This window comes from Typopeltis vanoorti, chromosome 17, assembly GCF_054136105.1.
Source record: "Typopeltis vanoorti isolate ZY-2024b chromosome 17, IOZ_Tvanoo_1.0, whole genome shotgun sequence".
NCBI lineage: Eukaryota > Metazoa > Arthropoda > Arachnida > Uropygi > Thelyphonidae > Typopeltis > Typopeltis vanoorti.
The window spans coordinates 3,946,449-3,972,720 of NC_143565.1; the positions used below are offsets into that span (position 1 = coordinate 3,946,449).

Consider the following 26,272-nt stretch of genomic DNA (forward strand, 5'->3'; position numbering starts at 1 on the left):
CTTTCACTTGGTTGAACAGTGCGAAGGAATGATGACAAGGGGCCATCCCTGGAAGTTACGAAAGCAAACTGTGAAAGAGGGTGAGGAGTGGTTTCTTTGCATGGAGAGCGGGTGATCCGTGGAATGCATTGCCTGATAGTGATGAGAGCGAGAACAATCAATGAGTTTAAGGGTGATATGATAGACTTTGTGTTTCCTAGGAAGGACCTCCCATAAAGAGTCTTTTGACTCCTTGGTGGCCTAAATGATAATAATAATAATAAACATATCTAAAAGGAAGTTTGCTATGCATTATGTGATACTAGGGCAATTTGATGCAAAGTTATCTGCCTCCATATACAAGTTGCATATTTGTGAAGTTATTTCATAAGCTCATGCTTGGGGAGAGGACAGAAACAATTTCTTGATAAGTATAATTTACTTGTAATCAAGTGAAAAATCTTGTCACCACAGAGGACGCTCCTCAGTTATGTAGTTACAGAAAAATGTCCTATCATGATACCTCTACAGTTGGATAACAGGAACTTGCCTCACACATGTTATGTACACTGGTTTTAAAATGTCTCTTTCCCAAATTTTTGGTAAATTAATGCAGCCGTATGTATTGAAGTTAGGAAAGTAATTCATAGCCGATGCTGATTTTAAATATAATCTCTCATGAATTTTAGCAGATTTTCTGAAGCATTGTAATATTCTTCTGTTTAATCTTCTGTGAAGGGCTTACCCTAAAGTGCATTTTTTATGTTCTTCAAGACATATTTTAACAGATCATCTTGTCTGTCCATAGTAGGCTAAGTTTTAAAACATACTTTTGAACAGCGTGTCTCATAAATACACATCTGACTGTAAAGCTTTATCTGTTTCTGTTAGGATAAACTTCATCTATTAATGCATTCTAATACATTCAGGAGTGCAAAGTTCCTTATGCTTGCAGCTTTGTCATCTCTGTAGGTCGATAGGAATCTGTTAATGTATCTTGCAGAACATAAATATTACATTTGCTATCATCATTATGGCCAGTAAGGGCTGGCACACCACACTTTTGATACCTCATTCTCTCTCTCTCACTCACTCACTCACTCACACTCTCTCTCTCTCTCTCTCTCTCTCTCTCACACACACACAGAGAGAGAGGGGGGGGGGATTAAATGGAAGAAGACTACAGTGTTGCATAGAAGTTGCTTCAAGTCTGAGAGGCAAGTTTTATAGCCATGTTAGATATGAAGCACTCTTTCTAACCTTCGTAAATATAACTGCATTAATTCACCAAAATTTTTGGAAACTTGTATACATTGATAAGCATGCTTATGCTCCAAAGATACTGATTTTAAATCCAGCTAAATATTAGCAGTTATTTTTGAATATTAATAATGAGTTCTTTTCTGATATTTTCACTTTTAATATGGTTTTTCCATTAATGCTGTTTGTTCACTCCTCTTTTGGTTAGAAATAACAGTGGGTCTCAAAAGTTGAGACTGGTCTTTGATCACCTGTTTTATTTCTATCCCAGATGACTCTTCTTTGAACAACTCTTTTGTGTCTAACCAAATACTCAGATCCATAAGTTATAATTAGATACACTTAGTTTGACCACCCTCTTGATATACTGCTACCTTAGTATTTTGGCTACTTTCTCTCATTCCATATGATTTTGTTTAACTTCTCATCTTACAAATTTTACGTATTGTACACGTAAAATTTGTAAGATGTATCCTGCCATAACCTTGAGTTATGGCAGGATACTCTTCTGATGATCTTATTGTAAGTCAAAAGGATTGTAATTCAGAAATCACTCTATGAACTAAAAGGATGTGTTAACAGGTAACTTGTCTGAATCCTGAAATGTGTGGGTCTGTTTTTGTTATATTTTTAACTAATTTTATTCTGTTTCTAGTGAAATGATACAATTTGCAAATTATAGCATACGATTACTGTATACAATACTGTATTCCAATAAATAGCACATGAAAGTACAGTGCTTCTGTGCATTTATCAATAAAATCATCAGCTGGAAACACTTATTATCTTTAGTAGCAGCAATGACTGGAGCAAAATTATTCCTTAAATAATATGCCTTGAACATAACAATAACATCCTGGTCCATGGGTTGTAGGACTGAGATGGTGGTATTCAGTGAACATTTGAATGGGAAACTATCACAAGTAGGAATATTCATAAGTTGTATACATTATATTTCAAGAACTAACTATTATTATTATTATTTCTATGCTAAATTTGTTGCAGTAATTAAGTTAGCTAAAAATTCTTGAAGACTTGTAGGAGACTTTTACATAAGAGATCCAGCCTTCAAGATTACGTAGTATAGGTATTTGAAGCCTTTTATGCCACTGTATATTAGCATTTTAGATCATATATATATATCACCAATTCTTAATTACCTTTCTATATTTCAGGATTTTGATGGCTTTTTTACTTAATATTGGTACCCAATTTGCTGTATGGTTGTCAAACATGGACCACATACTGCAGACAATCTGATATAGTTGGAAAAATACTATAAATATTGCTTTGAAAATTTATTAATATTCAGCAAAAAGACAGGTGAACTAACATCACCTTTTTGATTGAAACCAGCTGCAGGAGTGTTGATGCAGTGATTGTCTGTCATCAACTTTGCTGGCTTGCGTAGATCACCTATATGCAGATACCTGCTTCCAAAAGAGATCTTAGAACTGCAGGTTTGGAAAATAACCAGATTCAAAGGAAGCAGGTTTAACTTCAATATAAGGAAAAGTAACTTCGATATAAATAGCTGGTAATCGCTGGCTCTATATTGGTTGAAATGGAGAAAGCTACCCAGATCTGAATATTTTTGAAATTCTGTGACATGCCACAAAAGAGAGCAATAAGAAAAATATTAGATTGCATTGGGAAATGCTTCTTGACCATTGCTGCTTCCTAGAAACGTGTGGTAATGCCAGTTGTACATTCAGCCTTCTCTGGATTGACCAGTAGAACAGTTTGTGCAAGACAGTCATATGCATTTGAAGATAAGTTCTAGAGAATCTGTTAGGTACTGTGTGAACAGTAGATAGTGTGGGACTTCCAAGATGAGTTTTTGAACACAATGCAGTTGTCATTTTAATAGAAATAATAATATATGTATTTCATCATCAAACGTACTGAACCAAGTTTTTCATCCTGTTTATCTAAATCTTGATATACAATCACATTTGAATATCAAATGTGATTGTATTCATAAATCATAGGACTTCCATCATCAGGGGAAAGGTGCTATGTTGAAAAAACAACAACAACAAAAAAAAAAAACAACAACTGAAAAATATGATTACACACAACATTATGAACTTCATGAGTATAACAGAATGAAAAACCAGTTAAATCGAGCATTGTGTGAGTAATGGAAAGAAAACTAGTTAAGGTTACTGTCATATTCTGTGGCATAATAATGCATGTCTGGTAATTAGTTTACGGAATTAACAACGCATATAAAGTATATTAATTAAAGATAACTTTAATAAATAACTTCTATATTTCGACAACGTCACATTGCCATCTTCAGGAACATAAAGATATGGTATGTGCATGCAGGCACTAACAAAAGCAAATGAGGAAGAAAGCAAGAAACTAATATTGCTCCTAAAGTCCTAATGGTGCCCTCTGGTGGGCTGATTTGGTTGACTTGGCAGTTGGGCTGAAGTTCTCAAAATGTAAGTTTCCCAAATTTGGGGTAGTTTCATGCACCCAAATTTGTTGAGGTTAGGAACGTTTTTTAGAGCTGCTGAAGATTCCTTGAATAATCTCTCATATTTAAACTTGCTGCGGCGTATTATTTTTGTTTTCTTCCAGCGAATTCTATTTATTTATTATTTATTTAATTATTTATTAAAGTTATCTATAATTAATATACTTTATATGCTTTGTTAATTCCGTAAACTAATTACCAGTTATGTATGACCAACGTATAAGCCTTGCTACTAGAATTTTGATCATCCACGGAGATTCCATTGCACGAAAGGCCCGTCAATACGGCAAAATGAGGTTGAAGATATCCAGACAACTAAATCGTCTGACGTTCCTAAAACGCTGCCGGGATAACAAAGTAATCCCTAATTGTGCCAAATTGAAGTGCCATTTTACTTCACAGAAAGCTCTGCACATTTATAATCTCACTAGTTTCGCCCTGTTAAGAGAACACATTACCGCGACGCGCATTCTCCTTGCCAACATAAACAAAACTGTACGGGCGCTAGAGGAAGAGCTTTCGAATACACTCGGCCATGATCTTTGGATGACACTTTATGACGTTTCATGCGCATCGGCAAGAAAAGAGTTCGAAAAAATATGAAGTCGGCACTTGAAAAAATACGAAAACCTGACAAAGAATTCTACTTCCTTACCACAGCCGCCACTCAACACAGTAGTCAACCTCTCGTCCGTAGTTTTAAAGCCTGAGGCACTCACCGCACTTGCACGTGGTCACAATTTCGCCCTAGCTCCTAAAAGAATACCTGCCAAAGATATCATGATTCAAATAGAATGTGGAATTCGCAACCTGCCTAACCATATCACCAACAACGTCAGACTGGATGTAGTCGGTGTTCTCACTAAAGCCAAACCTCCAAAAACCAACCTATCCAAAGACGAATATGCAGCCCTACAAGAAATGAAGAATAACAAAAAAATAGTAATCACCAAAGCAGATAAGGGAAACGCCACTGTGGTGCTAAATCAAAAGGACTACAAAGGTAAGCTTAATGCTTTAGTACTAGACCGTACTACTTACCTCCCTATTGAATATAATCCTACCAGCTCTCAGATTAGAACTCTCCATAGACTCCTTAAGAAAGTCACTTCTTGGCCTGTGGAAGTCACTAACAAACTAAAACCTTATAATTCTAGACCCCCCCCCCCCGATTATATGGACTCCCAAAAATACATAAACAAAATGTGCCATTACGTCTCATAGTGGATGGCATTGATTCCCCCACATATAAATTAGCCAAACATTTAGCCAAAACGCTCACACACTATACTGGCAACACACCATCACACATAAAAAAACTCAGCCCACTTTAAAGCCAGTGTAGAAAACCTCTCGCTCCAACACACTGACATAATGGTCAGTTTTGATGTTTCCTCCCTATTCACTAATGTCCCACTCAAAGAAACCCTAGCGCTCATCCAAGCCAAGTTTCCTCCCGATATCTCAGCCGTATTTCAGTTCACAATGAACTCAGGCTATTTCGTTTGGCAAGGAAAGTTCTACAAACAGATAGTGGGGACAGCCATGGGTTCACCACTTTCCCCACCCTTGGCCAATTTCTTTATGGAGACCTTTGAAGAGAATGCCTTAAACTCTGCCCCACAAAAACCCACTATTTGGTTTCATTACGTGGATGATGTGTTTGCTATTTGGCCACATGGCTCAGACTCACTCCACTCCTTCCTAACACACTTAAACAACCAACACCCCAGAGTCCAGTTCACCTTAGAAAAAGAGGAAAACAACACCCTCCCCTTCCTAGACACTTTAATCACCTGCCAGTTTGATGGATCTTTGGTTTTCTCTGTTTACAGAAAACCCACCCATACTGGCAGATACATTCACCAGCAATCCCCCCCCCCCCTCACAACAATATGGGGTTATAAAAACACTATATAACAGGGCAAAATTAATATGCTCAGATGACAAGGCTCTAACTACTGAACTAAACCACATCCACAACACTTTCTTAGCCAATGGCTATAACCCCAAAAAAATCCAAAAAATACTCAAACCAGTAAACCAAAAAAACACCCCTCCCCCCCTCCACAATAAAGATTACACCAAATCTATCACCATCCCCTACATCCAGGGCATCTCTGAGAAAATAACCAATATCCTCAAAAAATATGACCTTACTTCCTGTCACAAACCATATAAAAAGTTGTCATCCCTTATCCGCTCTACCAAAGACCAACCACTACCCCTAGACCTACCTGGTGTATACCAGGTCCCTTGCAGCTGCAAATTGTCCTACTTTGGCCAAATAGGCAGAACAACAAATATCAGGATTTCAGAACACAAAGACTACATCCGGTTTCACCAGTACAGCCGCTCTGGGCTGGCAGACCATGCCTTAGAAACCCACCTTAGAATTCGCTGGAAGAAAACAAAAATAACACACCGCAGCAAGTTTAAATACGAGAGATTATTCAAGGAATCTTCAGCAGTTCTAAAAAACATTCCTAACCTCAACAAATTTGGGTGCATGAAACTACCCCAAATTTGGGAGACTTACATTTTGAGAACTTCAGCCCAACTGCCAAGTCAACCAAATCAGCCCACCAGAGGGCACCATTAGGACTTTAGGAGCAATATTAGTTTCTTGCTTTCTTCCTCATTTGCTTTTGTTAGTGCCTGCATGCACATACCATATCTTTATGTTCCTGAAGATGGCAACGTGACGTTGCCGAAATATAGAAGTTATTTATTAAAGTTATCTTTAATTAATATACTTTATATGCGTTGTTAATTCCGTAAACTAATTACCAGTTATGTATGACCAACGTATAAGCCTTGCTACTAGAATAATGCATGTCTGAGGATGCCAGATTTTTAATAAATGAAGACCAAAGTTAGTGGTATCAGGCCTTCTATTTTATGCTCTGTTTGGGTATGGAGCATTTCTGAGACTTCCTTGAAATTTTTTACAAAACAGTTGTGTTCCATGTAGGGCATTTCTGCCATACTATCTCGTGGCTAGTGTTGGTCGTATGGAAGGCTAATCCTAAGCTTTGTTCTCATTTCTTTTAGGCATCTTTTACATTTGACAAGCAGATATCTCTGGAACATCTTGTCTGGCCAATGGAGAAAAAGCAGTGAGACCAGTGAATTTTATAGACTCCTGGTTTTTTATGGATGGGTGTGTGCAGAGCTTCGGAGGTTATAAAAAGCTAGAAATCTTGAAAAGTTAAAAACCACTTTAATGTCATTATTGCACAGCACTGTTGTGATTCCCCCTACCCAGTTATATTTTGAATGTAGGATAAGATTATAGCATTTCTGAATTCTTGCTTATTGGTAGGAACTTTGGGAGGTATGTCTAAAATTTTGTTCATTGTGTTTAGTCCATACCCATTAAGGGTAAAGGATGTACTTAAGGTAATGAAGTTTTTTTGTTCCATTTATCAATGGTATTGGAGATGTTTGAAGGCTCTGTCTGTTAATGTTATTATTATTATACCTGTCCTGTGTAACAGATGTGAAAAACAATGTAGGAATCTCCCAGTAGTTGTTGGCTTTCTGTAACCAAGAAATGTAGTCTTTTTTTTAAATCAGATACTTCCAGGATGTCAAAGAAAGATAATCTGTAATTGTCAAGATTTAGAGCTGATTTGATATTGATGATGATTTAACCCTTCAGTTGTATCCAATTCTTGGTAACTTTGTAGCCCAAAGTGTTTCTGGTGAGATTTTTACAAGTAGTTCACCATCAATTTCCCCCCCCCCCCCACACACACACCCTAATTTTATCAGGCTTGGGACTGGCATATATCTAAGGACTTATGTAAGTATTCATGGCTGTAATCCATGTGTTTGGCTGGTTTTTCAGTTCTGAAGGATGAAAAATCTGAGTTTCCAGGTGGGGAAAAAACCCTCTACCTCTGTATGAGACCAGTTACACCTTTAGTTAAAAGAGACCAGATAAAGGAATCTAGTCTCGAATCGAACCCAGGTCTTTCTGACCAAAGGGCTTCATCTATACTGACTAAGCTACGCTGGCTTTTAATTTGATATTAGGATGTAACAAATCCAAGTTTTAGGCTTTTTATGATATGTTTCAATTGCATTCTCCTTGAGGGTTTCCATAAATAAAAAGCCTAAAACTTGGCTTCATTACATCAAAATTATATTTATCTTTTGGTTAGGAACAGCCAAAGAATTATAGGATTTAAAATTTACCTGAACAACACACACCCTAATGTCAAATTACATTTAAACTTTAAACCTTTCCTTGATATTTCCATGGAAGTATTTGAAGGAAAAAAATGCTAAATTTCTTAATGTTCAGAAAGGGCACCTCTACTAGGAGATTTCTGTATGCTTCTTCACATCACTATCCATTACAGATGATAGGTTTGATAGAACTATTAAGAACCTACACCATCTCTTCAACATCTTTCTCTAAATCCAGAGTAATTTAATAATAAGGTGAGACATCTTTTGGCAACTCATATAGGTAAATATGACTTCACCATTGTTTCCACCTTGGTATCACCACCTCTAGGTCTGGCTCCCACTGACGAGGCCTTAATAAAGGTTGAAACCATTGGAAGTTTGGGTGATGAATGGCAGTGCTGTAGCCCATGAAGTTAACTGAGGCACGGCTGTTGCTGTTATCCCTCAGATGACATATGAACAAATGAGCGGCTCTGCTCAGTGGTGGGGTGAGCCTGCCATGGGGGTAGAGCCAACGGTGAGAGTTCTTCTCAGTGGCAGGGTGAGCCTGTTACTGAGGGAAACAGCGCTGAGTTTTTGGAGTTTGACCTGTACTTGAACATTCAATAAAGGTCAAAACTGGTCAGGGTAGTGGCCCTTCCCTTAATACATAGCATCATACATGTCTGCAAGGAGATACTAAGACAAGGAGTGATGAGAGCTTGGTCCACCTTCACCATGAGTTGCCTCAGTCCTGAAGATACTTCAGGTGCAAACTTTGTTTGCTTATACTTGGATAAAGGATTAAACTAAATTTATTATAGTCTAACCAAGTGGGAAAAAAACTTCCAATATTTTTAATTATTTCTGTGAAATCTCTTTGGGCTTGTCAGTGATTAAATTTTCTTCATATTCTTCAGGATCTTCCCACTGTGCATCTAAAATTAGCAGGTCAGAATCACTCAATTTCTCAGAATGAGATTTAATTAACTTAGATTCATTTGAAAAGTCTCAAAAATTATTTGCAAAATGTGGAAGAATGTGCTTCCAAATGGCTCTCATATTGCTGGAAGTAATTTCATTCAACTTTGCAACTAGGCTGAGATTTCTCTGATTTGGCCAGAAAAGTCTTGGAAGGCATTTGCTTCCAAAAAATGCTGGTTTCATCGAAATTAAATATTGTTGGTCACAATAGCCCCCTTCCACAATTTTCTTCAAAATCTCCTGATAATTTGCGGCTACCTCCTTATCTGCACTTGCAGTTTTGCCTGTAATTAGAACATTATGTAGGCTATTTCTATTTTTGAAATGCTCAAACCACCCAGCACTAGCATTGAATTCTTCTTCTTCTTTTCCATCACCGATAGCTCTTTCTTTCAAGGTTGCAAAGAGACTTAATGCTTTCGATTTAATGAAGTCAGTTCTTGGCAGGATCTGTTTTTTGTTACAATCTTTGAGCCCTCTAGAAAGAAGTCTAATTCAGTCATTATAATACATTGATTTCGAGAAGTCTGTATTCATCATGAACTTGAAGCAGCCTTATCTTTCTCTTTGTATTCAGCAGCTTTTGCTTAAAATTGCTCTTATAGTTGATTGACCATTTTGTGTTCTTGTCTTATCTTTGCTCTGGACTTGCTTTGTTCATTTTCTGTATTATTTCAAGGTTTTCTTCCAGTGAGATTACTTCATCATCATCATCATCAAATTCCTGCCATGTACCCTCAAGGGGTGTACAGGATATGACAGTACTACATGAAAAAATTACATCATTACTAACTTCCTATCTACAATTTTCCTCCATATAGGAAGTTAGTAATGATGTAATTTTTTCATGATTACTTTTCGTGAGATTACTTTTCGAATCATTTTCACACTTCCACTTTTTTGCTCACTAATTCTTTTACTCGTGATGAAAGGTTTGGAAAATACTTTAAAATAAAAAAAAGTAAGGAAAACAATTGCAAAGGAGGCACGAGATATGCTCGTCAAAATGCTATGTAATTAGCAGATATCATAAATTTTGGTGGTAAATTTAGAACATTGTTATATGGAAATAGTGTACTATGCCATTAAAAATAACTTTGTAAAATGATTTAAATCAGTAAGTAAATTATTTCATCCTGGTGATTGATTTTTTAAAATAGTTTGTGCATGGATAGAAAATTTTTAAAATCTGTAACATTTATTTTTAAGATGTATATAGGTGCACTAATCGAATTTGGGCATAGAAAAAAAAAATGATGCACTAATCAGAGGCGCATTAATCAAGGGATTGCTGTAATACCGTTCTCCTGTTTTATGATGAGAACACAGTTTGTTCCCATCACCTTTTTATTTTTCAAGAATGTCATGTGATGAATATGTGAACTGTTCATGATAGTCGAGGTTAAAGCTTTATAGTTCATCTGAATTGTTAGATCTATTTTCTTATAAGATTCCTTATTAATTCTTTACTTTCAAAAATTTGTATAACAAGAATTGTCACACAGACCTCTATAGTAACTAAAATAAATTATCTAGTTATTTTAATTAAGGTCTTCTAGAGGCTCGGTTCATTATTTTCCATAGTAAATTCAACATACTAGCAACTTTTTTTAGAAGTTTCTGGTGTATTGAGAGATTATACAAATTATTATGGAACTACTTATGCAAATTAATAGTTGTTTATCACTGGGTCAAGGAGACAACTTAGGAACCACTGTTACAATGTTTGGTAGAGATCAGCTTCCTAGGTAGGTTAAAATTTGATTTTCACTATTAGCTGTTTTTTTAGATAATGTTAATACTTTGAAAGAATATCCGAAATTCTTTTAGCCAGTTCTATGAAGATTGGGCTTTTCTGATGGATCAAGAAAGAAGCAGTATGCTACCTATGATGGCAGCAGGTAATGTAAGCTGTGCTTCTTTTTATTGTATAAATAGAAATCTTTTTATTGTAGAAATAGATATTTCTATTTCTGTTAATTAACAAAAAAAAATAATGTTTCACATAGCAGAGATGACACCAGAATATATAATCCCATCTAATGTTCATAAAAGACTGAGTTCTAGCACACATCCTTATATTTTGTCTTATTTTTTAAAAAAATGTGAATTAATGCCTGTTGAAATATAAATATAATGCACCACAGATTTTATATAAAATTTTTGAATTTCCAGTGGTAGATTTGAGGGTATATATAACTATATATATATAAATATATATATTTATATAAGTATAATATATATAAGTATATATAAATATATATATATATATATATATATATATATATATAGCCAGTGGTACAGTGGTATATATAAAATAAGCATTTTGTAAAATCTGTAACATAAAATGTTACAGATTTTTATTTTAATTTCATAATTTCATTTTCATAAAAAAATGTTACAAATTCTATATTAAATCTGTAACATAAAATGTTACAGATTTTATATAGAATTTTTGAATTTCCAGTGATATATTTGAGGGTATATATAAAATGGTATATAATAAAAGTGGTGTGTGTGTGTATATATATATATATATATATATATCCAGTGGTATATATAAAATAAACATTCAGAATACAAAGTGATGAAGATTTCAAGGAAAGGAAATGATGGGATGGAAATCACTTTGAACAGACAAAGAATAGAAAATGTAAAAAAGTTTTGAATGCCTTGGGAGTTGGATAACAGAAGACAATAGATCTGATTATGAAATTAAGAATAGAATTAAAAAAGTAAAAGCAGCATTTTTCCAAATATACCACATATTAGGAAACAGAAATCTGGACAAACAGTTAAAAGTAAGAATTCTTAAGGCAATTATCTGAAGCGTGGGGGTGTATGGATGTGAGTCCTGGACGATCAGTAAGGACAAGAGTGACTGATTGAATGCATTTGAAATGTGGTGCTTGAGAAAAATGGATTGTATCAGCTGGACTGAAAGAGTGAGAGGGGGTTCTTCTGGAGAGCTTCCCAGAATAGTATTGCAGGGGATGGTGGAAGGAGGGAGGGAAGGAGAGGAAGACCCTGACTGCAATGGAAAGACAACATCAAAGATTGGATGGGCAAGAATTTTACAGAAGCAAGAGATAGGGATGCATGGAAGCAGACCATCAGCTGCAGCCCTCTTAAAGAGGAGGCTACAGGATTAGATTAGATATTTGAGGGACATCTCTAATATAATGACTGCAGTGAATTGAAGATCTGAAGAAGTAAGAGGAAATGTAGAGGGAGAGAAAAGTAGGGTAGGAGTGGTTGTGAAAGTATGAGTGAGTAGAATGAGAAAATAGGAATGCAAGATATGGAAATGGGGAGTAGATTGTGGTGGACAGGGTGATATTTCATAAGAAGTGTGGATGCAGAGGCAAATATATGAGCAGATAAAAAATGGGATAGCCTGGGATATATGTAGGGTCTGGCATTTAGGTCTAGAGAGGGTGTGTGATGGTGGTGATAGAGACGAATAGCCAAGGGTAGGTAAGGAGGAGAAGTGGAGTTGGTAGAACTTGTTATAAAAAAGCCAGAGGTGATCAGTTTTCATATCCAAATGCCAGAAGTATCCAACATACTAGATATAAAAGTATTGCATTGAATGAGTACATTCATCCAAAAATTTTTGGAATAAATGAGACATGGTTGGTACAAAGGGAGAATAGTGTTGTTAATGATAGCACAGGAGTTATGCCTATTCAAGGTGGGCAATACAGAGGAGACATAGTAGCAGTGGTTTTGTGACAGAATGATGATGAGGCAGAGATGGATAGGATGAAATATTTAGTTGCATATTGCTATAGACTGGATAATGTAGTGAGAAGTGGGCAGTGAGAAGGAAATGTATAGACAAATTAGCCTAGCAAATAAAAAAATAACGATCATCATAGCTGACTTTAATTATGATGCTATAGATTGGAATGAAGAGATGGCATCTGTGTGAGGGAGATTTAATTTCTTGAGTATTTGGAAGACCAACTACCTTAGGCTGCATAACGAGGGTGGTCTGAAAAGTTCTTGGCCTAACAATGAAAAAACGAATTTATAATTTCAAAATTAATTTTATTTTTCAACATAATCTCCCTCAAGACTAATACATTTATTCCAGTGATGCTCCGGTGTCATTATTCCATCCCTGTAGTGGTTCTCTGCAAAATACCCCTCTACAGCTGCAATCACCTCTTGATTCGAAGAAAAACGTTGACCTGGAAGAGTTTTAGTTTTGGGAAGAGATACAAGTCAGAGGGAGCCAAAGCTGGGGAATAGGGTGGATGTTCCAACAATTCATAGTGCAGATCTCTTAATTTTCCCATTGCCAAAACACCTTTGTGGGAAGGTGCATTGTCCTGATCAAAGATGATTTTTTCTTTTGCAAACCAGATCTTTTCTCATAAACAAAATGCCTTTAGAATCCCAAAACACCGATGTCATGACCTTTCCTGCTGATGAAACTGACTTTGTCTTCTTTGGCACTGAACAACTGTCATCGGTCCACTGTTTTGACTGCTGTTTGGATTCTGATGTGTAATGATGAATCCAAGTCTCATCCATAGTAATAAATCGACACACAAAATCAGTTTTATTCTTGTTAAAATGCTCCAAGCACTGTTCAGAGATTTTCATGTGAGTGCGTTTTTGATTTGCTGTGAGCAAGCTGTTTCATTTGCTATTCTTCGTGCAAAATATCCTACACATTCTTTTGAAATGCCTATAGTCTTAGCAATTTCACACACTTTGACTCGCCAGTCATCCAATACCATATCATGCACTTGATCAATGTTTCTGGTGTTGTTACACTTTTTGGATGTCCTTTACGTGGATCATCTTCAAGGCTGGTACGGCCACGTTTAAACTCGGCAGCCCATTTCGTAATTGTCAAAAACGAAGGAGAAGAGTGCCGATAAACTTTTATGAACTTTGAATGAATTTCTTTTGGCATCAAATCCTTCTTTTACAAAGAATTTTATAGCTGCACGATAATACTCAGTTTTATCCATTTCAAGGGATACAGATAACACTTTTGCTTCAGATAGCTGCATAAACCAAACTGCTCGATAGAATGACTTGCAATTTCACATGGATGCTTATGACAGATCTACCAACTTAGAAAAAAAATATCTTCCCAATAGTGCTGCCATCTATGGTTGAGGCCAAGAAATTTTCAGACTACCCTCGTAGGTCCCAGTACTAAGCCCTGTGGGACCTCACTTGTATCCTTCTGCCTCCTTGATATTGTCCCCCCCCCTTCCCATACACAACTCTCTGATATCTATCATAAAGCCAATCCTGAATCCAGTTCACCAACCTTGACATCTAAACTGATGTGCTGCAATTTAAAGTTCGATGAACATTGTGTGATTCAGGTGATACTTCAAACTTCTACCAATAGATTCCATGTTAAAAGTTAATTTTTTAAACTATTTTCTGGAAACTGAATGATTTACATGCAAGCTTGAATATGCTTTTGTTTGCTAAATGATTTTACTTAGTCAAATAATTAAAAATTTGGTTAAAACTATTATGTGAATCATTTATATTTCTGGTTATTATTGAATTTCTCGAAATATTTGTGTTTCTCTCTCTCTCTCTCTCTCCCCCGCTCGCGTGTACACACACACCACACAGAAATTTTTGTGATAGGACACTTGTTTCTCTCAAACTTCTATGGATTTGTTAATATATTAAAGAATTACCATTATTAGCACTTGAAATAATATTATTTTCATGTGCTTAATTAATACTGACAATACTTATTGTTTACATTCAATGAAATAAAGTCAAACATATTTTCCAATGTAAAACAAATTGTTTATTTGGATGGTTTAAATTTATCAAATATTAAATATTAGTTAAGAGTTATCAAGCACTGAAGTTATTAAGAGATGCATACAAGGAATCAGGGACTCATCAAGGCCATGTATCACTGACACCAGCAATCATACCTTATTTGAATTTGTTAACATTACCTGCACCTACAACCTCTAAAGGCAATCTATTCCAATTATGCACCACTCTATGAGAGAAAAATCTACCCCCCCCCTCACCTTCCTTTCTTCAGTGCATCCATTCTCAGCTTCCATGGATGCCCTCTCTTCCTGTCCCCACCCAACATAAAATGAAAAATTCCATCTTCTGGTGACCTGTATGATCCTTTCAGAACTTTGTCAGTCTTGATCATATGATCCCTCTTTCTCTCGTTTGCTAATGTCTGAAGCCTGCAAATTCTCAATAGGTTTTCATAATCTGAATTCCACAATCCTGATATCATCTTTAACTCTCTCTTTTTGAGAGAGTTAAAGATGATATCAGGATTGTGGAATTAACTCTCTCCACTGTATCCTCATCACCATAGAAACTAGGAGGCCAGACCTACACACAGTAGTTCTTGCCAGCCTGGTTAGTCTAGTGGTTAGTGTACTCACTCTCCAAACAACAACCTGTGGGTTTGAATTCTTCTTTGGGCAAGATTTGAACTCACAGGTGCGAGATGAATGTCATTACTCACTGTGAGACAACTTCCCCACTTATTTGAGGGCCGAAGTGGCTTGAAAAAGTTCCATGCTTGGTCTCTAGTGCAGGGTTTCCAGACTATGTAAAAATTAAATGAAAAATATAAAAGATATATATATATATATATATATATATATATATAAAATTGATAAAAATGGGGAAAAAAATCTCTAGCCCTTCCAGGTACAAAATGTACTATAGGTTTACAAATAACCTTTCGTGGATGGGAGCAACATAAAAAAAAAAAATAGATCATATCAAAGCCTTGTAAAGAGGCAAAATTATCCATATCATTACTTGCTGAGATTTGTTTCATCATCACAATTGTCCTCGAGTTGTTTTTGCAATCTTTGCTATTGGCCCTTGAACTTCAACTTCCTGTCTGCTAAAATGTGACAGTCGTATTGAGTTGTGCTAGAAAACGTGTTTTTAAAGTAAAGTATAGTGTGGCTTTTTGTCTCAAATTGTGCTGCAGTTGTGCTTCGGTTGGATACAAATGTTCTTCAGGTGTGTTATTGTTTGAAACTCTGTGGTATATATTGTGTTTTCGCTGCTGTTTGTTTTACTACTTCAGCATCTAAAGATGGCACCCAACAAGAGATGTACATCAATGGCTCTCGTAGAGCTTCTATATGAAGTCTGGTTCTGGGTTGGATTTTTCTCAATGGATGCATTGCGGAAACTGCTACAAGTATGCACCGAAGAATGTGAAGGATCCATGGACTGTTTGGCTAAATGAGAAGAATGAAAACATCGATGTATGTGAGAAGTTTTGGAATAGGCTGGAGCGATTAGGAATGGAGCAGACATCATGACTGTAGCGGAAGAACTTTGGCAGGAGAAAATGAAAAGTGACCTTTGTCTTCTGCAAGAGGAATTGGAAGTGCTTAGTAAGGAGGTTCTGGAAATTAAAACAGTTAAATGTGTTGAATAGAGACATTAAGACTATAGAGATTACTTTAGCTGAAGTAACTAGAACAGGATAAAGTATGGGACAGTCTTTGGTGAACAATGAAGTAATAAATAGTATGGGAGTGATTGGGAGTCAACAGAATGAAAGCACAAGAGGTCTCGAAGAAATGAGATGTCGTGAGAGTGAGGGAGTAAGTAAAAGAGCATTGAGTAATGAAACTGGGAGAGTCATGCTGAATAGCATAGAAAATGAGGCTGTGAGTGAAGCTTGTGTGGACTTGAATGAAGTTAAGAGTGGTAAGATATATGGTGATTGTATGATTAAAGGTATGGAGAGTGGTATGCCTGAGGAGTGTTTGGCTGGTGGAACAATAGAGAGAGTAGCTTTACCAATAAAGAGAGGGCATGATGCAGAAAAGATGATGGTTATGGTGGGTACAAATGACCTGAGTGGTAGTATAAATCGGGTAGCAGAGGATTTAGACCATTGCTAGATCCAGGTAAGTCTGGATTTTGCTAAGGCGTTTGACAGGATACCCCATGGAATACTGTTGCGCAAATTAGAACGGAGAGTGATGGATACTAAACTGGTGATATGGATAGGGGAATGGCTCATGGAGAGATACCAGAAGGTGGTGCGCCTCAGGGCTCTGTGCTTGGGCCATTGTTGTTTAATTTGTACATAAATATATAGGAAATGGCTTAAAGGGAGATACTCAGTTGTTTGCCGATGATGCTAAGTTGGGTAGTGCAATAAAAAATCAAGCTGATGTTGAGAGTTTGCAGGATGATTTAAATAAGCTGGCAAAGTGGGCAAAAGGTTATGGATGTCAGTTCAATGTGGAAGAGTGTAAAGTTATGCATTTTAGGATTAAAAGATTACCAACTGTGTACTACATTGATGGAACGGTACTCCCAGAGATTGATGAGACCAGGGACTTAGGGGTGTTGATGGATAGCGAGATGAAGTTCAGGGGACACATTGCTAAGGTGTCCAAGATTGCACATAGGATTACTTGGTTATTGAGGAACACACTATCATCCTGAGATAAGGAGTTATTATTTCCCCTTTATAAAGTGTTGATACTTTTACATTTGGATTACTGTGCTCAGGTATGGTCACCTGGATTCCTTGGAGATAAGGAAGCTGTGGAGAGGGTTCAGAGGAGAGTGACTAAGTTGGTGAGTGATGTAAAAAATGCTCCCTACGTTGATAGATTGAGAACTTGTGGATTGCAGAGGTTGGGTGATAGGCAGAGAAGAGGGTTATGATAGAAACATTTAAATTATTCAAAGATTTTATAAGATTGATGCAGGGGAAATGTTTCAGCTGTGTGATAGTGATGGAAGAACAAGAGGTCATCCCTGGAAATTAAGGAAAAGTGTGGTTAACAAGGGTGTGAGAACAAGGTTTTTTGCCTGGAGAGTGGTGAATGAGTGGAATGCATTGCCTGTCTCAGTTGTGAGTTCTTTGTCTGTAAATGAATTCAAGAAGAGATATGATAGATATTGTTTTGATAGTTTGGGTCTCCCATGATGAGAGTCTACTGACTCCATGGAGATACCCAAATAATAATAATAAATGATGATAATAAAACTCCAAGATCCCTAGCGTGACCAGTTTCTTCTCTCATAATCTCACTAATATAATATGACATTGGATATTTCATGGACCTGTGGGCACATGAAAATGGCTGTCATTTCAATGTTAATAAATGTAAAGTCATATTCCAAAGTACATGACTTTACATTTATTAACATTGAAATTACAGCCATTTTCACGTGCTCACAGTTCCAGCCTATTCAAATCATACTGCAAGTGCTGCATATCATTTCCATTACTGATTAGATTACCTATCTTTGCACCATCACCAAAAATCTATGTGTATTACTTGTCAGATTCTGACAAATGTCATTAACTTACATAATGTAAAGATTGAATAATATTGGCTGAAGGTAATCCTGTGGTACACCCCTGGTCGCCTTAAATTATGCAGATGTGCATTCACTATATACCACTTTTCATATCTATTAGTTGGCCATCCTGTTATCCACACTAATATTTTATAATCCAATCCTATATTTTCTAATTTATGCAACAGTTTTCCATGCTGTATCCAGACAAAAAGCCTTAGCAAATTCTAAAAGTATCATTCTGTAACCATTCACCTTGTCTAACTCAATGGTAACATTATTATAAAAATGTGAGCAAGTTGCTGAAACATGACCTTCCCTTAGTAAACCTGCTCATTACAGAGTATAGATTTTATCTCAACTCATTTCTGTATATGGGATCTTACTAAATTTTCCAAAATCTTCACTACCACTCCACATGTACTAATAGGTTGGTAGTGGACACATCAGTCTTTACACCACCCTTGTGCAATGACCTTATGTTACATTTTTTCGAATCCTGTGAAATCTTCCCTGTTCTGAGAATCAAATTCTATAGCCTAGTCAAAAGAACAGCCAGATCAGCTGAACAATCCTTTATCATCTGTGCTGATTCCCATCATTCCCTGTTGTCAAATTTTTATTCACTTTGTGCAACAGCTCTAGTATCTCCTCCTCATACACTAGTTTCTTCATCCAGTGATGAAGTAGAAGTGCACTTAATGTTGCACACATGAGGTTGGTAGCTTTTAGCAAAATGGACATTCATTAGTTCTCTTCACTCTCTTCTGCATCTGAATGTAGATTCAGCAGATTTATTCTTTCATATTCTTTCTTTTATGTGTAGCATAATGATAGAATTCTTTTGGGATTTCTTTAGCTTGAATTGCCAGTTTTTCCCATAGCCTCTTTCTCTTATACATAAATGACCTACTTTCAAGCACATTAAAACCTATCTATAGCACTGCCCGATGATAAATTTCTTCGAGAAACCAAGAAATTCTCTTACATCTCAAGCATCAAGATCATCTGCAACCAGTGCCTTAAACACTGGTCTCTATACCATCCTTCAATGGGGGCAAGGATATTCTAGTCACCTTCAATGTTGCCAAAATGCAGTCCTGCTTTTTTTCTCTTGTGGTAGGGATCTCACCAGACTGGATCATCTCTCACTCTCTCTCTCTGGCATTTATCTCCTGCCTCTCCTGGCACAAACAGTAGCTTTGCTAATCACTGTTCCAGTGAATTGGCAAACATTATTCTTTATTCAGTGTAAGACCCAGTTTTACATTGAATCAAGTGATGCATCACTTGACCATGTAAGAGTGATAGTGAACAAAGACAGATATTAACTCCCTGGTGCATTCCTTCAAAATATGTGGTGATATATATCATCAAGTCACACAGCCTTATTAACATCATGTTTGCTCAATTCCCCATATATCTCATGCTCACTTACAATAAGTTTCTCCTCCTGATCATCCACTGCTTTTAAACTTTCCATAATGTAACATTCATAAGGATGAAAACCTTTATGAACTGTTCACTAAATATCGCAACTATTTCTTCCACTACAGTTGTCCTTATACCATTTTCTACAATCAATGTCATCCTACCATAATCTTTTTTTTTTCTTTTCTGGCTGCAAAAAGAACTCCCTAGGGATTATTTGGCTTCCTTAGCTGACTGATGCTCATACTGCACTTTTGCTACCCTTACCAAACAAGTCACCCTCCTTGCTTGTTCTTTTGTACTCCTCATAGAATTGATTATTACCAATCAGTTTATGTTGCCTCCATAATGCCTTCTTTCTTTGTATTGCATGCTTAATCTCTTCATTCATCCATTTGCACTTACCTTATTTAACCATCTGACCCTTGGAATATATTTAGCCATTGCTTCTACTAGATAGTTCTTAAATAGCATCCAAGCAGCACTGATCTAATTTCCGCCCAACTCCTCATTACATGTTACAGCTGCAAGCTGTTTCTTGAGCTTCTCACAATCAGCCTTGTAGTTCCACATATACCCTTTCCTTACAGAAGTCCTCACATGATTGGCAACCTTCCAGGTAATCACTTCATGGTCCCTCTCACCATCTGGAAACTAATTATTCTAAGGAAAAAAAGCACAATAAAACAGATAAAAATCACTTATTTCACAGGAGTGTTAAACACACCAACTCTCCACTGTATAGTCTCAATCCAAAGTTTATTGTAATTCTGAGTAATTAAGTTTATTTTGAAATGAAAACAAACAAAAAAAATAGCATGTTTTATGAGAAATAATGTAGTTTTGCAGACTTAATACTCAGACATTTAACCTTAATATTATTCTCAAAATTCTTCTGCAAAATTATTTATTCATATGAGTTATATATCACCATTTTTGGCTTCTGACTTGAAATAATTTTATCTGTTAATTATTGTAGAAGTATTAATGTTGGATGCACAGTTGTATATCATCTAACCTGAATAGCCAACATATAATATTACTAATAATGTTACTGATATTATAATTATCATCATCATCAGATTCCTGACATGTAACCTCAAGGGTGTACAGGATATGATAGTACTACATGAAAAATATTTACATCATTACTAACTTCCTATCTACAATTTTCCTCCAAATCAGTCTATTACTTGTCAAGACTCCAATATTATCATTATCAGATCTTATATTTCTATCATCTAAGGCACATTGTACCATATCAATTCACCTATATCTTGGTCTTCCTCTGAGTCGTTTTCCTGCCAACCTGGCAGAAAACACTTGTTTTGCTAATCTTTCCTCGCCCATTCTGTTTAAGTGACCATACCACCTGAGATTAGCTCTGCTAATGCATTCCTGGATGCCGACAATGTCAAGTTCTTTCCTAATATCCTCATTTTAATATGATATTGCCATTGATGCCATCTGTTCACACCTATAATCTTTCTCAGGACTCTCATATCTGCGGTCTCTAGTCTTTGATCAAGTGTTTTACTTCTGACCCAGTTCTCAGATCCATAAGTTAAAACTGGTTTGAACACTGTTTAGTGTTCCGACTAATTTATCTCTTATTCCATATGAATTTATTCAGTTGACTTTTCACCATACCAGCTTTGCTGATTCTGTTGTCTATTTCTATATTTAATTTACCATCTTCACTAAAAATCATGCCTAAGTAGCTGAAATGTTTTAATTGTTTCACAGGTTCTCCATTCACAACACAGTTGACATTTTCAATGATTCTGCCTATTTTCATTGTCTTTATCTTTTTATTGCTGACCTTCATACCATATCTATTACAACAGTTATTCAATTTAGTCAGAGAATCTTGCAGACTTGTAGCAGATTTATTTAGAAGTATAACATCATCTGCATAAAGCAAAGAGCTGACATTAACATCTCCAATTTTGATATCATGTTTAATACCACTTTCCTTCATAATGTGATCCATATAAATAATTAATAACAGAGGGGATAATGTACATCCTTGTCTCACACCAGATTTAACATTAAACCATCTTCCTGTACTTCCTTCAATTCTAACTGCTGACTTGCAACTCGAATAAAGACTAAGTATTGGTTGATATAATGCCCCATTGATCCCATATAACTGTAGCATATTGAATAGCTTCTCTCTTGGCACTTTGTCATATGCCTTTTCCAAATCGACAAAACTTAAATAGAACCTTTGTTATATTCCCATGCGTTCTCGACTATTTGTCGTAAAGTGAAGATCTGATTATGACAGCCTCTATTTGGCCAGAATCCAGCTTGTTCTTCACCCAGCTTTTCTTCCAAAATTCTTCTCAACCGTTTCTCAAGTATACTTGCATAGATCTTGCCAGGAACACTCAGTAGCTAAATACTTCTGTAATTCTCACATTCAGTTTTATTTCCCTTTTTATATATGGGTGCTATGATAGCTCTACTCCAATCATCGGGAATTTGTCCCTCTGTGCAGACTTTCTGAACTATGCAGTGCAGCCACTGTAAGACTTTTATACCACCATACTTCAGCATTTCTGGTCGAATATCATCTTCCACATTTCAAGCCTTTGATGGCTTTTTCTACTTCAAGTATGGATATGTATTCCTGACTGCATGCCTGTTGAGTGTTTTTTACCACTGTACTATCACTGCTTAGCTATTAGCAGTGATTCATTTAGGAATTTTTCGAAGGAATTACTCCATACTTCAAGGATATCTTTTTCTCCTGTTTTCATGTCACCTTTATCATCTCTAACTCCTTTTACAGCACTCTTTCCTCCATTTCTAAGCTTCTTCAACAACCTCCAGAATATCTTACCACCTTCTTGATATTTATTTTCTATGTTCTTGCCAAAGTCCTCCCATGACTTTTTTTTTAGCTAGTTTTACACAGTGTTTCGCTTTCTTACATTTGTCATGTATTCTCTAAGAGCAAAAGCTGACTTATTTGCCAGGAACTTTTGATATGATTTCTTCTTTTCCTTCATCGCCTCTTTAACTTCCTGTGTCCTCCATGAAGTTCTGATTTTTCTATCCTTGCAGACAACCTCACCACATGCCTCTCTGGCTGAATCAATCAGGGTTTTCTTCAAGGCTTGCCACTGAATTTCCAAGGTTTGGTTCCTGTTCTCAAAGTCTTTCATTTTTTTCTACAATAATCTTTGTGTATGTTAGTCTACAGTTCACATCTGAGAGCTGCTCAACTTTTATTCGCTTTAAAACTTTCTTACATGTTATTCTTTTAAATATGAAATTCAATTTTATCTTGCTCAAGACTAAATAGTGATCGTTACCAATTTCAAATCCTCTGTACATGGTGTTCAGCAACAGGGAGAAAACATCACTATCAACAATAACATAATCAATGAGACTTTTCTTATTCCTTGCCTCTTCTCTCCATGTAAATTTGTGCACAGTTTTATGTTGGAACATGTTGTTAGTAATAACCAGTCCATGTCCTGAGCAGAAATCCAACAGGTATTTGCCATTATTATTAGCTTTGCTCTTTTCTCCAAATTTTCCCAAAACATTTTTGTATGTCTGACAATCACTTCCTATTCTGCTATTCAGATCCCCAACAAGGATCAACTTTTCCTTTTTCATCGTGTCAGTTGCTTTTTCTAAAGCTTCAAAAAATTCCTCCACCTTCTACCCTAGTAGAACCTTCTGGGGGACTATAGGCACAAATAAGTCTCATTGTCCAGTTCCCCATTCTCATATTTGCGAACATTACTCTATTTGAGACTGCCTGCCATTCAAGAAGATTAGCCTCATATTTTGTGTTGAATACTATTGCTACTCCTTCTTTTCCTTGATTTTCATTTCCTGAGTATAGCATTTTGTATTTATTGCTCAGAAAGATCTCACCAGGTTTTGTCTTTTTTGTTTCAGTCACCCCTATTATGTCGATATGGTACTTATCTAATTCCTCAGCTAGTTTTATTTCTTTGCCATTCAGGCTTCTTATGTTGATAGTACCGATCTTTAACTCTGGCAATGTTGAGTTGTGGTGTGTTTTCAGATTTGTCCCAGTATCTGACTTTTCGCTGTTCGCCCTGGTTCCCTGGCGAAAACAACGGGGGCTTTGTTTAATTGGGCAACGCCCCAGCCGGCATGAAATTTTGTCATGTTGTACCATCATTTTTTATTTTGGTTTAACCAATAAGAATACAATTTGGTCGGCTAAATCCCAAATTGTCAGCCTATCCTCGTTTGTTCAGTATCCAGGTAGATACCCAACAGGGTGCACCACGAGAAGGTGAGGATTGGACATTTGGTCAGAAGCCCTGGTCGGTTCTCTACATTCCTTTAAAGGCATGTGGAGGTCTCCTCTCAGTTATATAGCTTTGACCCTTAAGCACCCCTATTATAAATGTTATATGTTGAAATAGTGTACGGAAAATGAGTGTTACATATAACTGGTTTATAATAAAAACAAGGAAAGACACATTTTAAAGAAAAAAAATGGATGTTTTTTTCAGTTTTGAATACCTCTCATTTTTTATGAGCCATAAGACAATTTATACCATTAAATATGGAATAAGTAAAACGCACACACACATATATATATATATATATATATATGTAGAAAGTATTTTTAATATATATATATATATAATGCTTCTTTATGTATGTTTCAGGTTTGGGGTCTATTCTGTTTGCTATTAACATTGATAATCCAGACTTGAATGTATTCCGTAGCAGTAGATCAGAATCTCCAACTCCATCTACCTCAGTACCCGATGACACAAAAAATGATCCCCAACCTGTTATAACAAAATCTGTAGGAAATTCTTTAGGTAGGTAAACAGATATATCTTAAGTAAGGTCTTTCAGTTTTAATTTTAGAAAAAGTTGTAGAAACTAGTATATTGGTGTTAAGAACAGACTGATGTTTGAAAAGAAAGAAAAATGTTTTTTAACATACTGTGGTGATTTTTATGATATCCAGGGACATTTTTATGAACCATTTCTTGTGCAATACCCCCCCCCCCCCTTACACACACACACATACACACATACTGCCAAAATATACTTCCATTTCACCATCTTTTTGCCAGATAAGTCTGTCAAACCCTCAAATTTCATTACAAAAATATCTCTCTCTTTACATTTTATTTTTAATATTGTATGTTTTTTATCTTTAGAAGTATTCCATACTGATGCATCATGAAATGAGTAAAGATAATAAAAATTTGAAAAAAAAAAAGTCATCTGGTAAAAATAAGAACTGTATCATTAACGGTAAAAAAATATACAACCATATCATATGCCAAAAAAAAAAAAAAAACAATTTTCATTCTTTTCTCTGGAATTATAGTGATCTGGTGCAAATTTGTTGGATGTTTGGAACATTTCTGTATGATTGCACAGATTGATAGTAGAGATCCACAAGAGGGCATCGATTGGAGCTGAAACACTGATGTGGTGTCTAAGAAAGAAGACAGGTTTCAATATAAATTAGAGTATTTGTTCTAAATTTATACAGTGCTTTTGTCTGTTAGACTGTAATTGGCTGTGGAAACTTTGCATTTTGAAGTTTTTGTTGTTTAGAGTATATTTTTTGTATATTTTGTGAGAGTCGTTATGCGTTATTATAATGGTGGCCACCGTAAGTCTTTATGCGTTGTTATTATAATGGTGGCCACCGTAAGTCTTTTTGCTGATATGTTGTCAAACAGCACATTGCCATTCATCTTACATTGCATATTACAGGATTTTGTGGCATATGGTGCTTGTAAAATGTTTGTGTCTCAGCAAGTTAGACATGGGACAGGTAAGATACCTTATTGAGGTGCATGTCTGCATAAAATGTAGGAGATAGGAAGAGTTCGATGACATTGATGCCAGTATAGATTTAAGTGACTTCAGTAGTGGTGTGTTGGAATGAGAAAGAGTGAGAGAGAGAGAGATAAGTAGCATGATCGAGGGTGAGGAAGATAAGCTTTGTGTGGAAATGAGTATAATAGATTTAGAGGATGGCAATGTTTGGATAGGTGAACATTAAGCAAGAGTATGTTGCTTGGAGAGAGAGAGAGAGAGAGAGAGAGAGAGAGACCAATAGAAGTGGAACCTATGAAAAATGAGTTTGGAAGTGTGAATGAAGAGATTATGAGATTGGAAGGCTAAGTGATATGAAGCAAAAAAGAGGGAGAGCAGAGTACCATGGGACAAGAGGAGACAAAAATAGTGGAGGAGCTAGGGATGGAGAAATAACAGGAAGGCATGGTGGGAATGCAAGGAGTGAGAGAGAGAGAGAAGAAAGGCAGAAGCTGGGGATAGAGAGCTGACAGGAAGGCAGGTCAGTGTGAATGCAAGGGGAGAGAGAGAGGAGGATGCAGGTGAGCAAGAAATTAATGCAAAAGTGAGAGGTGTGATGTATGGGAATTCATGGAGTGTAAAATAGAATGCTAGAGGAGTGCTGAAGCACTAATGCTTGGAGGAAAGATAGTGTGATTATGGCAATTAAGCGAGGTGAAAGAGTGAATGACATGTTTGTGATAGTGTGTACAAATGTCTTCTGAGAGACACTCTGAATCGAGTAGCAAAAAATTTGAGGTTTATGCTTGAGATTGTATGCCAGAAGAGTGTTAG

General features: G+C 36.2%; 1 protein-coding gene across 4 annotated transcripts in view; it reads left to right on the plus strand.

Annotated features, from left to right (window-relative positions):
• LOC150097105 (sorting nexin-29-like) overlaps positions 1-26,272 on the plus strand; it is a 780,446-nt gene that overhangs the window by 224,799 nt on the left and 529,375 nt on the right. For all 4 annotated transcript variants that reach the window (XM_090406852.1, XM_090406853.1, XM_090406854.1 and 1 more), the window contains 2 exons: positions 10,721-10,791; positions 24,319-24,477. In XM_090406852.1, coding sequence (XP_090262978.1) covers positions 10,721-10,791; positions 24,319-24,477 — 230 coding nt within the window. The remainder of the gene's footprint in view (positions 1-10,720; positions 10,792-24,318; positions 24,478-26,272) is intronic.